Consider the following 16,074-nt stretch of genomic DNA (forward strand, 5'->3'; position numbering starts at 1 on the left):
GTTCTGGTAGCACTCACTACACACTGTTTGCTTTCTTGGCAGAGAGGAGTCCATATGAAATAATGCGGATGGGGTTGGTTAATATACTTTCTTTCCATTTTAGGAGCTGGTGAAGAGGCAGTTGTACATCAAGGTGAAAATGCCTGGCTAAACGATGAGTTCAGAAACCAGTGCCATTCCACAGCAGTGCTGAGAGGAAGGCCTGGTGAGTGACTGTCCCAGGGCTTCTCGGCGATAAGTTTTGCCCAAACTGCTCCATTTCCTTTTCTCCTCTCACCCCCACCTCAAATGAATATGCTTAAAGGTAATAACAAGGAATGTTGTGATGGTGAATTCCTTTTACCTGGCTCGTCAGTTTAAAACAAAAGAAGAGAGAAGTTATTGCTCCTCTGCTCTGGTACATGACCCGTAAATCTATAAAGCTTTCCATGGGTGTTTTTAACACTGTGTAGATTAGCTATTTCAGTCCTAATTTGATGTTTTAGCTATTTCAGTCCTAATTTGATTTTAATGGTCTCTAGATATAGATAAAGATTTTTCTGGTTTAGCCAAAATGGCAGTCAGCACAGCAGAAGCTTCCTCTTTGTGCTTTGCCACAGTCCTATATTCCCCAGCAGAGACCCCAATGGAGATTTGCAGCAGCCCCCAGAGATTCATGCGACAAGACACTGTTGCAAGGCTGAGGCCTTATACTGCAGAGTTTGCCTTCGAGGAATCTAAATTTTTAGGGACTCTCATTTGAATTTCTGCATGTTTTGTAATAAATCTTTTTGAAGAATGAGCAGGATATGTGCAATAACGACGTCCTCCAGCTTAAATGAGAACAGAATTGATTTCCTGAAACATAGTCCATCTTCTTGATACTGGGAACAAACACCCTGTAACTGAAAAGCTGAGAATGCATGTCACCAAGGAGCTAATGATTTAACTGCCTTGCTTTTGCATCCAGAACATTTCAATTAAGTGATGACAGAACTGAGAATTTGCAGTGGCAATTCAAGTACTAAGGTGTAAGATGAACCATTTTCATTGGAACTGGAGCTGATAGTTTACTGATGAAGTCAGGGTTACTGAACTGTACCATTCTGCTTTGAGTTCTGTACTGCAATAAACTCTGTTCAATCCATTTTAAATACAGCCCACCTTAAAATATGGTTCTTCCTTCTTTGATACTACTATGTTTAAAAAGAAAGTTTAATATAAATTACCCCATTTGTTCAGATGACTGAAGCAAAGCAATGAATGAAACAGAATTCTTACACAGAAACAAGCTAACCAACAAACCAAGTAACAAAGCTAAAATCACTAATATATGGTTGTGTAGTTTAAGTCTGCACCAGAGGGTATGAATACTTAAAAGTCCTCACATCCCAATATATTGCTCTTTAAAGACAAACTTTAAATACAATTTCCCAGGGGGTTCAAACAGCAAACTGATCAAAACTAGAATTCTGAAATGTGAAACAACATTAATTACTGCTTGTTTCTTACGCGCACAGGAGCAGATCATTTAGCTGCATGGCGCAAGTGTTTGCCACTGGACATTGCCACACGGGATGCACGAGGAGAGGCTGAGGGAGCCGGGCTGGTTCAGCCTTCGGAAGAGAAGGAAAGGGCACATCTAATGCCGGCTGACTGCTACTAGCAGGAGGATGTAGGTCCAGGGCAAGACGGGTCCAGAGTCTTCTCAGAGTGCACAGTAGAATAATGACAAGCAAGGGGCACAAGCTGGGACATGAGAAATTTTGACCTGCTACTAGAAAAAGTATTTTTATAGTGAGGTTGGTGAAACACTGGAAAAAAAACAGGGAAGTTGTGCCTTGATATTTTTTTTCAGGCTATGCTCTTTTTGAAGTACCCCTCAGGCAAGTCAGTGGAACTGCCATAACAACAGCGTGATACTTTTGGCCACCATCTCTCCGGAGACTCCGATATTTCCTCCTCCGCCCTGTGACATGTCCTGTCAACACGATGTAGAACATGCCTGAAGGAAAGCGCGTATCTCGGGGAAGAGCCTGCCATGACCACAGGCACTTACTCCTCAGTAGAGCACGTGTGCAGGGATGAGGATATGCAGAAATGGTTTATCTGACTAGCCCTTGCACAAGGAGCTCACACCTTTCCCCTGCCTGTCTCAGGAGCAGTGTGAGACCGGACAGGAACTGTGCACTGACTGATCTCCCTGTGCACTTGATAAATCTTGGTGAGGATGAGGATGGGACCTCAGTTTATTATTCCTCTATGTTGGATGCTGGCGCTTTTTAATTTGTATTTGCCTTGAGATGTCCATGTAATTGCAAGTATTCCTGTATCATTCCATTTACTCACTTGGGGATCAGACTTTATACTGATAATATAACCTATAGGATGGATGGATTGTAGATATGTTGATACAGGTAAAACGACTTCTTGGGATTTTGTTAGAATAATATTCAATGCCATTATAAGCATGATAAACATGCCCATACCAGGCATTTAAGGCACAGGCTTCTAAATTGATGTTGTTGTAGCTACAGAAATCATATCTATACAAGCCTTTGCTCAGACTATAAGATTTTTGGAATAGACACACTTAGTAATATTTCACATGATTTGGCATGGCCAAGGCATTTACATATTGTTTTAATATATATTAAAAAATTAAAAGTGAAATCAGAATTTTTGTAAAGCCATCCTGATTTGTACAAGTGATGTCTTTATATAAATGAATTATTAAATTAAATTAGATGAAATATGGAAGCATATAACTGTGGGATAGATTCTTACCATGAGGTATAGTATTTTTACATATAATGACATTGGATTTAGAAGGATTTACAATAATCTGTGATGAAAAATGTTTTAAGTGAAATGTTTTAAGGTATCAATCGGTTCTTTCAAAGCCTACTATTGTGAAAATATAATATCTGCTGTTATTTTGAAAGTATGCAGTTTGACAAATTCTGCTTACAAAGCCTTCACATTCCACAATTACATTAGATGCAGTAGCTAAATCAGTGTTTCTAACTGTGTATTTGTAAATCTACTTGGCAACCAGGGAAAAAGTTTAGCTCTCAGCCAATTATTGTCGGATCATTAAATTTTCTTTCACGTGAAAAGTTTGATTATGCTGGAATGTGTGCAGTGCTATAGATGTGCAGTACCCAGAGCACTCAGCTCCACCTGCTTGGATGCTTTTATTTTTCAATAATCCCCCAAATATGCCTTTCACTGCAACCTTGTTCCTTATGAGGATTATTTGAAATCTGCATAGGATGACTTTTCAATGACACAGCAGGAAACACTGAACAAGTGATTACAGCTTGCATCCTGTCAATGAATTAGGCATTTTACAGTGCAGTCCTTTAACAGTTTTCAGCTCTCCTAATTTTTTGGCTCTTATTTTTTCTTAAGCATGTATATATACGATGCCCCCCACCTTCTAATATATTTTCCAATGGCAGATTTACCCTGTTTTACATAGGTTATAGATCAATTTATATAGATTATGAAGACTATAGATTTAATACCAAATGGATGGGAGTTTTTTGCTTGTCGTTTCTTGCTTGCTTGCCTATCACAGCATAATTGAAAATCTAGACAGCAGTTAGTATCTGCCCCACTAGTGGTAAAAGCCTGAGGCCAGATTTCTACCTGAAATGGAGTAGCTGAATTCTAATGAGAAAGGGGAAAATGTCTAAAGTGGTCTAAATGTAAAATGGCATATTTCAATGCAGTAAAGGACATGTCTTTCTAATACCCAATGCAATGGCATTGTGTTTTAATGCACAGTATTTGATTAACGTGTCTTTGGAAATTAGTACCTAGTAAGCCATTGGCCACAACTATCTTAAATAGTTCACACTTGAAAAATGGCTACATGCGGGATGGGAAATATTGTTAATTCTTTTCAAAAATACACAGGTTCCACTGAATTACTTTTGTTCCTCATTCTTAGGTCAGCACATGCAAGCTACAGAGAGCACTGTATTTGCTCTGAATATTCTTTATTGCTTTTGGTCTTGAAGGTTTTCATCTTTTAGGATTTCCTTGTCTTGACTGTCTGATAGAACTACATGAGCCTATTCTATTTTTCTTTTGCAGAGAAGGGTTAGCCACTGTGGTACCCTAAGAACAAGGAGTCCTTTAATTTTTTTTTAACAGATGATTTTTCCTGCCTTCTTTCTTTGTGATGGTGCTCGCGTGAGCACTAGCCTTCTTGTCCAGCCCTCCTTCTTTTCCGTGCACTAGCGAACGACAAGACCTTCATCCTTTCCCCCTCAAATACCACAGGGGAGTTTCTAGGGCCTGGTGTGCGACCGCGGCTCCAGGGCCGGCCTTGAGGAGAGGCCGGGGCAGCGGGAGAGGCCCTAACGCGAGGCGGCAGCAGCACAAATCACGCAGCGGAGCCCAGAGGAGAAAGGCTTTCACACCGGTCTCGTGGCAAGGCAAGAGCAAAGGCGCTCCGTAATCACGTCACTCTGACCTAGGGGCTGTCTTCTTGCCCATGTCCCAAATTATGAAGCCAATTCGGCTTTTATTTGATTTTTCTTCTAGTATCTAAGCGAAGAAAGGGAACCAGGCAGGCTGAGCTGAGCTCTCCTGTGAAATCAGTATTGGGATTTCAGGGTTCCACAGCTGAGGACAGAGAAGGGGGAAAAGAATAAAAGCAAAAATATGCTAAGTAATACATGTGTCTCCTACACTGCTTGCCTGCCTATGGAGGAAGGAAATAATATACCCAAAAAAGCATTTCTACCATGGATTGTGTGAGACTACAAATAAGCATGGAGTATTAAAATGCATAAATTCCCACTAATTATATCTTAAACAAACATTTAATATCATTCCAGTTTTCACTTCATCATACTAATGAGCTACAAAAAACTGTCCTTTGACCCAACACTTACAGCCTCTAGCAATTTCCTTTCTATTTAGCATATCATGATGTCTTTAGACAACATTTTTGCAGTATGACATTGTTAATAATTTGGTCTTTTAGAAGAAAACAAAATATGGAAACTTTTACAAGGCAGTTAAAATTTTAAGGACTATACTGCCTATGAGGGGTTTGATAAAACAGGAACAGAAGCATCAATGTGACTTTTGAACACAGAATTTTATGATAAATGCTTATAATTCTTTTTATTTCCTCTCCAACTTTCTTGCTTATGCAAATATTTTGCCTGTTTTCTTCAAAAGAAGATAGACCTCAGAAATGCATACTAACTCATGGTGATAAACTTGCAGGTACTTTCTTCCTCTAGTGATAGGGTCCTATGTGATTTCACAATTCAAAAAAAATCTTTTTAATAGCTATGAGCATCTTTAGAAAATTCTTAAAAGTGATCTTATTAAAAAAAAAAACCCAGGTACTAGAAATAACCTCAAAGTTTAAAATAAATATGCTAATGGTGGACAAAAACCAAAGTGTTTTTTCTTCTTCGTCCTGCACCTAATTTCTTCCCTCTCCTGACTATCTGACAATACAAATGTAATCTGCACTACTGCACACTGGCAGCAGCCCACAGTCTGTCACGTATTTACCTTCCCAATGCAGGTATAAAGTAACAGTGGTTAATTATCTTCTCCCACAAAGGAATTATGCTATATGGAATCCACAAAATGCACTTACGGTAAAAAAAATGTGTTGAAACTTCATTGGATTCGAATGCAGAAGAAGGGATCCGAATGCAGTTTTACAACTCTCTTCCAGCTAAGCCGGGACTGATGTTCATTTAACTCTCTTTAATTGTGCATTCTGTGGGTTGTATTAATGCATTTTTGCAGGAACAGAGGAATGTGCTTCAATTATGGGCTGATTTACAGCTTAGTTGTAAGGACACTCTATTGGCATAAAGGAGACATGGAATTGTGGTCACTCCTTAAATTAAGAAGGCTTCAAACATGATTTCTCATTTTCTGGATGAATTGTGAAACTACTGCTATATAAAAATTGGTCAGTGGCATCGCCGCCCCACTAAGTGAAAAATAAAACAAAACAAAAAGGATATTTTTTGTTCACCCAAAGGGAAAGATTTCAGCTTCTGGCTCTGGAGTTGTGCATGTCAGTCCCACATGGCTGCAATACTCAGGGCTCCAAGAAGGCAGAGAAGCTCTGTGTGGAGGCAGCGTTTCAAGCACATCTTTCCCTTCAGCATCTCTTTCCATAGGTCAGTGCAGCTGTTCCCTGTCTGGCGACTTCACAGCTGTGAAATCCATGCCAGGCTTTCACAAAGCACTGTATGCGGGTGTTTGTGCATGTGGCCAGACTTGACCAAGAAAACAACATGAGAAATTATAAGGCATTACAGTTACCAAAGGGGAGTAAAGTATGGGTAATCCTGACTCGTGGTTACCCTAGCAAACCAGCAACTTGAGAAATGGCATACATCAAAAAACAACATTATCAAGAGTAAATACATTATGAGCATCAGAAAGGGATCCTTGCAGGTTATCAGCTGAAGAGAGAGCACCTTCCTAGCCTGGCTAGACTAGCAGGCTCCCTTGCAGGGAGCAAGCTCACTATGGCTCAGAGCACACACACAGTCACGGGCTGCAAAGCACTTTCATTTCACTGTTGTGAATTTTAATAAGCTATAAGCACTTAGCCTGTAAGCTGATGAAATTTCTAGATTTGCATCCTTTTCTGGATCTAGTAAGCTAAGGAAAAGTATTTGTTTCATAATCCTTGTTTCACAGACGAGGAACAGGATAACGGAACAGGGTAATCCGCGTTAATTTGCAGGGGCAGTTGGAGCAAGGGACTGGAAGCCTGGCCTACAGGAACTTTGCCTAGGCCAATCTAAACTTCACAGTCCAAAACAAGGAAAACTTTCTGCTGCTATCTTTGCAGTGCTTACCAGGTCCTGCAGTTTCGTATCCATGAATTTACCCGGCAGAAGCATGACAGTACTTTTATTTTAGTATTTTTTCCCAGTGGAAATAATCAAATGATTACAATTAATCAAACAATTAAGTATTTTGTTGAACTAGGACTTAAACAGAGGAGTCACAGGACAGCTGATGGCAAGACAGAACTGATGCATTTTAATCTTCCTGTTCTCCTCGTGAATACTTCACAGGACATAAGATACTGTTTTGAAAAAAAAATGCATTTTAAGCACAGTTTGTTCCATAATCTGTATCACATATTTGGCAGGCTATGCAACTTTGATAATGGAAAATAAATTATCGCGCATAGAATACAAAAATGTTAATTACCCTTTTCATTGGGTTCAGCTAAATCCATGTTTTATAATGGATTTAGGCATATGGAACTGCAGCCCAGAGGCTGAAATAACAGCTTGTCTTACAGATCATAGAAAGCATGTTCTTGATGCATCTTCAAAATGACCTTCTGATGGGAAGAGAAAGAATGGAAGTATAGATGCTGAGTGAGTATGTGCTGCACACTCAATTATAATTACTGGAGGAATTGGTCTGAGCAAGAATGTATTAGCAGATCATGTTAATTATTTAAGAAAGAACAACAGAATAAATTTGCATGCAGATGTTATATATGGAAAGCAATGGCACTTAATCTATGTAATATAATACCTTAAGCAATCACATTTATTTTATGGACGTGCAAAACTGATGAACAAGAAGGTGACTTTTTAGTGCAGATGCACTTCAGGCATTGATTCATTAACAATACAAGTATGAATAATAAATACTTGAAATACGCTGTGCTTCTCATATCTGTCCCTAATGAGAATGTAATTAAAAGTAAGTTGCAAATGTGAAGTCTTGTATGAAATAAAGTTCTTAAGCAAAATTAATATTATCTACAGTCAATTGGCAAAAATGTTTTCTTTAGACATGAGCAATTCCATAATCGTAGGGATTTGTAGATGATATTTACTAATTAGCTCATATTTACTAATTAGCTCAAATAGGTTAGAAACAAGAAATGATTTTTATTACCTGCTGAATGTTATAAGGCAAGGAAGATAGTAAAAGGAGACTTTGTGACTTGAAATATAACAGGTTCTAAATGTAAGTGACCTGTATGGCACTCATTTCAAGGTTAATGGAGTCCCAATGACTTCCTGATACACACAGGACAACACAGCAATTAAGACACATAGAAGGGTTTCTGCTTTTGATTCCATGAGTCTAAGTGGGGAGCTTCTCATTCCCCTATCTGTATTTCAGTAAACTAAACTACAAATCTGCTAATTCCACCTGCCTTTTGACTATCCCATTCCAGACAAAAAGTACTTTTACCTGAAGTCAAAGGCTTTTTTTGTAACCCAACATATTCTAAAACTCCTCTCTACGAGGTTTAGCTGTCAGCTCCCCACTCAAAGAGATGTAGCTGATGCACGGCCTTGAAGGCTGTTTATTTATTTATTTATTTTTTAACCCTTGGAAGACCTCAACCTCTTTCTGTCAGTAAATTTAAGATCAGGGTACATTACCTAGCCCTACCCCAACCTCTTCTGCGGGTGCTGGACTCTGAACTACACATTGACTTTCATGGGAAAGTAATGTGGGCCTGCAGGCAAAAGAGAAGAACCATAGAAAAGAACAGTCCACGTATCTGCAGACAGAGGATATTTCCTTCTTGATTTTGAATATTGGCCTTAGTATGACCTGCACCATACATTTGGAGTTAAAATCTTATTCTTCAGTGGACAGAGCAGACCTCAGAAGTTGATAGAAAATCCTCAAGAGCAATCAACTTTTAATGACGAGCCCCTAGAATCGTAAGTTTTGACTTTTAATGATTTTCTGTAGAGAACACCAGCACTTCTCACCTCAAAGGATCAGAAATAATTAGGTAACTAAAATAATTCAAAGTTAGGGCTTGTTATTTTTGAATTCTCCATGCTCATTGCAGATGTTTTTCTGTAATAATTAAGGCGCTCACTTTTCACTGTGTTGCGGAGAGAGTTTGCTCCTCTGAATGACACAGGAGCCCTGAATCTTGCACCAACCCAACCCTGGGAGAGCAAGTCGTTCCCTCCTGCACTTGTAAACCTTTTATCCCCATTGGACAGATAAATTCCTTCCATCTATCCAGTACCAACAGGGTGATTATGTCATTCCTACCTCTCCTTATTCATTCCCCCTGACTTTCTGATACTCTTTACTCCTTTAACTTGGGATGCTGTGATAGTCACTTCTCCCTCTTGCAGACAAGAAGAAGAGTCTGAAAAAAATCTCCTTTTCTTTTCAAAAGTGTGGGGATGATGACTAAAGCAGCATTCCCTGTCTTTTCAGAGTTGAAAGATGAACAGAGCATCCTGTATAGCTACATCTCTTTTCCTTCCCTGGAAGAAGGGAAGGCTGAAAAGGAAAAAACAGAGAAGCCATCTTTGCCCTTCAAAAAAAGTTACAATTCTTCTGAAAATGACTGTGGATAGCTGTGAAGAGAGAAAGGGAAGTAGACAAACATTTATAGGAGTTTCTCCGCAGTCCCAAGAAGGCTGAAGCTTCTCACTTTGGTCTCAGCCACATCTCTGTTACCTACAAATTTGTCTCAGTCGGCCATATTTGAGACTAAAAGAGGTTGTGACACTAGAGCATAAACCTCTGCTGCAACTGGTAGTGCACAAGGAAGCAAAGCTCGAAGTAAAGTTCAGGGGAGGTTTTTCTGTATGAAGGGAGGTCAAAATTTGGAAAAAAAAAAAAAAAACAGGCCAAATAAATAGGCAGGAAAAGTTGTCTGACCCAAGGACAGAAGTCAGATAGCAGTGAAATTAAATGAGCAGCACTGCATTCTAGAACTTGTTGATTTCCTTGGGCCTCGGAATTCCTTGTTTTTAGGAAAAAGCATTGTGTGAATAAGCTTGCTTTACCTGCAGCCTGCCCCAGAAGGCAGTCCCTACCTGAAGCACAAGCTCCTTGCAGCTAGTGAAGCCTGAGATGAGCGTTCCTACATAACTGTGAGCCTGTGAGAGCTGCTGCGCTGGGCTCTGCTTTGTGTGGGTAGCTTGGGAGGCTTTACTGGGGGAGACAAACATCATGCAAGAGGACACAGCAGCATGCTTGAGGTTGTAGGTTTGTAATTTAAAATCTCATTATGGCTAGAATATTTCCTCTTTTTGATGCTTTTCCTTTTTCTTTTTTCTTTTCTTTTCTTTTTTTTTTGGTAAAACAAACCTGTTAGCTATGAAAAAGTTTTACTTAGAGTTAGAGCCACATACATCTCTGATCTGTAGGCTGTTTTTTGAAATTCAAATGTTTTATCACAATCAGGATACTCTGAAAAGACTACTGTGACTATTGCCATGCAGAGTTTAAATTTTTAGCCTTCCAGTTATAAAAGACTATTTCAAAAGACTCTCAGTTGCTTTTGTTAGCAACACTACAGTCATAAACATTACCAAACAAGAAGTACTATATATATAAGTGTTGAAATGTTTGTTAGTAAACAGTTGGAAATACAAATCCACAAACCATTAACTTAACAAAAAAACAAAGCGTTCATTTAGACAAAAACAGGGAGCACATTCTTTTTTCTTCTGTGTTATGCAAAGAATAATATTACTGCCCCCACCTCCCCAGGTGCTGTAATTAATGTATTAATTATTTGAAATTAATGGGATAATATTTGGCATCACATTCAATGTGTTTCCTTCATTTTTTTTCTGTTGTTTCATGATATGTTTCATGATATGTTCTGTAGATAAGTATTCCCTTCCCCACAACTTGGTAGGGAGTGAGGGCTACAGCATAAAATTTAATACAGATTATATTCTGGAAATCATCCAACTAGGATTTCTTTTACAATACTGTCTGTCCTTCTCATTGCATAAATGAGAGAGAAAAAGAATTAATACCCATTTTTGGAGAATGCAATGTGAAAACACAAATTTCTTCACAGAGCAATGCTGTGCATAAATATCCTTGCTGTCTACAGGCAAGCTGCCAACGGGCAACTTGAATGTTTAGTGCCTATTAAAGTTTTGCCCATCTATTCTGAAACTAAAAAGAAAGTTGCTTTTAATTTAACATAACCATTTGAAAAGGAAATGATGAAATATGTTTCAGCTACATCTGATGCTTCTGAAACTCTGCTAGGTGAAAGTCATTTTGCTAACATTGCTCATTGCTCATTTCAATAGGTTTTCCAGCTGCTGCAGTGCCAGCAGAATATGAAGCAAAATTTATAATGTGAGCATTAACTTTTCCATTCAAATACCTATATTAAGTGTTGATTTTCATCCAACCTGAGTGCAGCTGGAAGCTGATAATGAAGTCTAAACTGAGCTCTAATGTCACTGGTGTAATAAACATGATAATTTTCTTTGCAGCAACAATTAATGGTAGATACACAATTATTTTGAGCAATCAAAAATTTAAGCCAATTTGTCTCAGGTACATCTGTACCAACCCTGTAATTCCATTGAGGCTGCAAGCATGTAGGTGGAAAAGCAGTCTTATTTTCAATGAGGTTGCATCTCATCATTGTGTAAATTTTTGAAACACATTCCTGAACTGAGTGACCTTCTCCTTAGAGGGAAAAATAACTGTGGCTACTCAGTAGCTACCAAAGAAAAGGATGAGGGAAAAAAAATTTTGAAGCTACTTGATGATAATGTATTTTTGCAAGCAGAAAGCAAATCTCCAAATACTACATAATTTTACTTGTAAATAAACTACAGATACTGCTCCAGTTACAGGTCCGCTATAGAAACCTATTGCAAGCTACAATCTGAGAACTTCAATTTTCATGCATTCTTCATTTCTTAAAATATACAGCAGTAATGGCAATTAAAAAGGAAGGACTAACGGGAAGCTATAACAATATGTGCCATTTGCAATAGACAGAAAAAGGAGCAGGATTTTAGACATATAGTTATTCTGAGTTGAAATGTATTCTCCATACAAAAATTTCCAGTAAAGGCAAATGCGTAACAAGCTGCTACTAGCTCTCAAACATATGCAGTCACAAAAACAAAATATGTAGGTGTTAAGCAAAGTTTCAGTGGAGCAGTGCAACTTAGCTTTTGCCTAATAATAGCTGCTCCTCCCCAAGTTTCACCTTTCCAAGACAAAAAAATCAAACCCATCAAGGAGAATGTAGAATAGAAATAATTAACAAAGCCTGTATTGTCTTTATGTTGTCCAGATAGCTTTCATAAGCCTTGAAGTATTTTGAGCCAAATCAGAACCTTGACCCTGCTCTGTCCCTCTGCAGCTCCCCCTGCAGATCCTGGTATCAGATTCCCTGCCTTAGAGAGAAAGGAAATTTGAGGAAGATGGAAAGTCCATAGGGAGCAGAGTGACAGTGAAGATAGACAGAAAAATAGGTTCACTGCCTTATACTACAATATTAAATGTTTTTATTCTTTCACTCATTGCTGCAGCTTTCCCTTACTGAGACGGCGCTCCAAGGAAGAACAAATTTAATTTAACAGAACAGTGTATTGTAAAATATCACATATTTGCTTGTCATAAGAGATAGATATGTGGATAGTATCCACATTTATTCCATAATTAAATAACTGTGAATATTCACAGTTATTTAATTGCTTAGTCATTTCCATGGTGCCATACTGTTAGCTCATGTTTAATATTTGTGTTCATATAAAGCTTTTTTTTTTTTTCCAAAATCCAGAATTTCTAATGCCATGTCCCTGTTTCTGTTAGCACTTAAATTTATTTCAAAACTTCATCACCCTTTCTTTACCACATGCATGAACACCACTCACAACAAGCTACCTCATTATAGGAGCCCTGGGGTGTATCACACTTTAATAAAACTATTTTCTATAAAGAAATAATCACATATTCACATGAATACCATGCAAAGTCAGATGCTTGGTCATTGAATAGTCTCCAGCAGCAGCAAAAGCACTAAAAGAGCTAGGCCACCAATAGGTATTGGGTGGATCTCAGTGGCAAGTGTGGGATGAGCAAGAGAATGACCCACAGGCAATAGAGCTTTCTATGCAGACCAAAGGAGTGTAGAGATTGCTTTCCATCCTTCTCCCTCTTCAAGTCCATGGTGCACCTTTTTCACACAAATTAGTACAAAACAAACAGATTCCTAGTGCTGAGTCACCATAAACAATTCCGATGAAAATGTCATCTAGTAAATTTGAAGAAATTAAGTATATATTAATGGAAATATTTCATCTATTGCAGTTATCCTCAAATATTGGCAACACTACAATACCTTCTTCTGCAATAAGGCTTTATCAGTGAGTAAGGTCTTATGCAAAAACAGGGCATATGACTTCACCATCAACAATACAGGTTAGTATTGAATGACAGGTTTGTATTAGATAACTTATTAGGTTTTTTTTTTCTGGGTAATTCATTATCATATCCACGTGTATAAAATACGGAACCTTCCAAATCAGGTATGAATACAGAAGCAAAATCTTCACTTTGCTTTTGAAGAGTAAACTGAAAGTTGGATTACATTGCTGATTATCCATAAAACCACAACAGTGGCAGACAAGTATATAACCAAATAAGTATGCCATTACTTAACCAAAACAAGTGGTCTTCTACTTCACTGAAGAATAAAAGAAAAAAATGAAAGCAACCACACCTAGTACAAGCTACAATCCCATCAATGGGTATTAACAAAAGGGCACACTGAATCCAGACCAAAACATCATTACTATTAGCTGCAACAAGCAAAAGCATAATGTTATGTTTACCTTAAAAAGTAACATTTGTAAGAAAAAGTTCATTTAAAAGTTCATCGCAATATTTTTAGGAAGTTCAGTCCTTGTAAAGCACTGTTTCATATTAAGCTGTGATGCTGACAAAACTTAAAATCAAGTGTATGTTTGCGTGCATGGTATATAGTATAACAAACCATGTTAGCAAAGCCACGCTTTCATGGTTTGACGAAACACAAAGTATCACTAGAATATCCGCCAGTGAAACTTGCTGTGTTGGCATGCAAAATCCAGATAAACTTGGCTGTCCCCAAAGCAGCCAGGCTGCCTAGCCTTGCTGATAACTGCAAAACGACCTGCGGAGGGGTAGCATTACCACGTCTGCTACCTGAGCTGGCTGGCAGGGAGATACGCTGATAGCTCTGAAAGCTGTAACCTTCCCAAGCAGACACTCTTATTTTATACCTTGGGCAGATCTGCTGCTTGAGAACCACTAGAACCACTATAATAACAATATATGAACATGCATCATTGCTTCGTATTAAGTAACTGAATAGATCACATATCTCTCTGTGGTATTTGTAATATTCTCTTATAATTCAGGGAAGAGCTGGGGAAAAGGAAATGACATAGTTTCTTTTATTCTGTCTAGTCCTAAAACATCCACCCTAGCTGTAATAAATTGTTCACTGATCTCCCTTTATCTCCTGTATACACAGAGCTGCCTCAGCAAAACCTGAAGGCCAAACTTCTTGGCTTTCAGGATTGTTAGAAAAACTCACTCATGTACCTCAGTATCTTTGCCAATCCATCTTACTAGTTCCCTTATAACAAATGCTACAGACAGTATGAAATTAACTAAGTATATATAGGGTTGAAGAAAATTACGAAGGAGCTTTTGCTGGTCCCCCTGCAGCAGCGCAATGCCTTGGCAGTGACTGTCAGCAGGAGTTCTGGAAATAGCTGAAAGGAGCATACAGGAAGAAAATCCAAAGAGTAAACGATTTTTAGTCACTACAGACGTGAGTTATTTTCAAAGTGGCGATGCGATGACAGCAGCTTCTGCAATCTCCTGATTTATCCAGAAACAAGTGAACTAAGTGACTCCCCTGTTTCTTCTTCTTCATTTTCTGTTTATTTTTTGCTTAGACCACCATATCAAACGGTGCCTTTCAATAGACATAGGTACTTCTGGGCTGGAGACACTCACCTACAGGTGCTGCTCGCTCAGCAGCCGGTTCCAGTTCATAAAAGTGCGGGTGACAAGGAGTTTCCTCTGCAGAGTTATCCCCCACACATACTCTGACAAGGCCTGCATGTTTTCCAGGATGGCCACGTGCAGCTTGGTGTCCTCCACCTTGACGAACTTCACAAAGTCTGTGGCGAGCTGACTGCAGTCCGTCATGTTGAGCGGCTCTCTCACCGACCTCCTCACCGCGACGTGGAGGTTGGTGCCCTGGACACAGTGCATCTGCACGAGCAAGAGCCCCGTCACCTGTGGGGTGACGGGAGTGAGGGCGAGAGTCCAGTCGGACTTGCAGAGGCCGTTCCAGCATCCTGAAAGCTCATACCGGTGAGCCTCCATGCAGGCCATGAAGACCTGCACCTTCCGCAGGCTTTTCCAAAGATGCAGCAGTTGCCGGCAGGGAAGTGACGCCTCATGTAGGCAGCCAGGCCCTTGTGGAGCTCCCTTCGGCGCAGCTTCCCCTCATCCAGCGGCACGTCGTGGGGACGGTATTCGCTGACCACCCCACTCATGTGGTCAAATGCAAAAGACAGCTGGTCCTGTGGGTCGAAGAAGTGGTTCCGCCTAAATTGTTGTAGCGGGTCGCCAGCACAGTGTGGCCATTTATTCACACTGGGGCAAAGTGGCTCTGGCTGAACTGGGCACCTGCATGGGTAACCTTGTGCCTCAGCAGCTCCTCATCGCCCACCAGCGCTTGGAGGTCCTGGATGACCTGGACAAACTCACCAGGAGGGGCCTGAAGCAACAGGCTGCAAACCAGACCTGCCTTATCTGGTGGCAATGGCCCTAGCCTTGGGCACATGCCAGGGCTCCCTAACAAGTGGGCAGATCGTGGCAGGGTACTTGGTGGCTCCAAAGGCAGCGTGTGATGGTAACTGGGCAGTGTGAAAGGGTGGCTGGACAGTATAGGATGCCAGACGGGCAGTGCAAAAAGGTGCCTAGGCAGTGCGAGATGGCGGATAGGCATGGTGAAATGGCAGCTGGGTGGCACAAGATGACTGACAGGCAGTGCAAAATGGTGGCCAGGAAATGCAAGATGGTGGCCAGGCAGCTTGAGATAGCAGCTGGGTAGCATAAGATGGTGACTGGACAGCTGGAGATGGTGACCGAGTATCTAGAGATGGTGGCCGTTTGTGACCTCACAGCGGCATCGGAGCAGAGCCCCAGTGGGGCCAGCCACGAAGGCAGTGCCGGGAGCTGGGGGGCCAGGGTAGGGGGTGGGCACCAGGGCCAGGGAGGAGAGGAAGGCCCCTGTGG

The 16,074-nt window shown here is 40.1% G+C and overlaps 1 protein-coding gene across 1 annotated transcript; it reads right to left on the reverse strand.

The window, feature by feature from the left end:
* Window positions 1-14,781: 14,781 nt before the first annotated feature.
* Window positions 14,782-15,784, reverse strand: CAPZA3 (capping actin protein of muscle Z-line subunit alpha 3). The gene is given in 3 exon segments (XM_088528460.1): window positions 14,782-15,194; window positions 15,197-15,379; window positions 15,382-15,784. Coding segments are annotated over 3 exon segments (999 nt in total).
* Window positions 15,785-16,074: the final 290 nt, after the last annotated feature.

The sequence above is a fragment of the Tinamus guttatus genome, unplaced genomic scaffold, assembly GCF_059628265.1.
Source record: "Tinamus guttatus ecotype Peru unplaced genomic scaffold, ASM5962826v1 Tinamus_guttatus_pri_ptg000308l, whole genome shotgun sequence".
Classification (NCBI taxonomy): Eukaryota; Metazoa; Chordata; class Aves; order Tinamiformes; family Tinamidae; genus Tinamus; species Tinamus guttatus.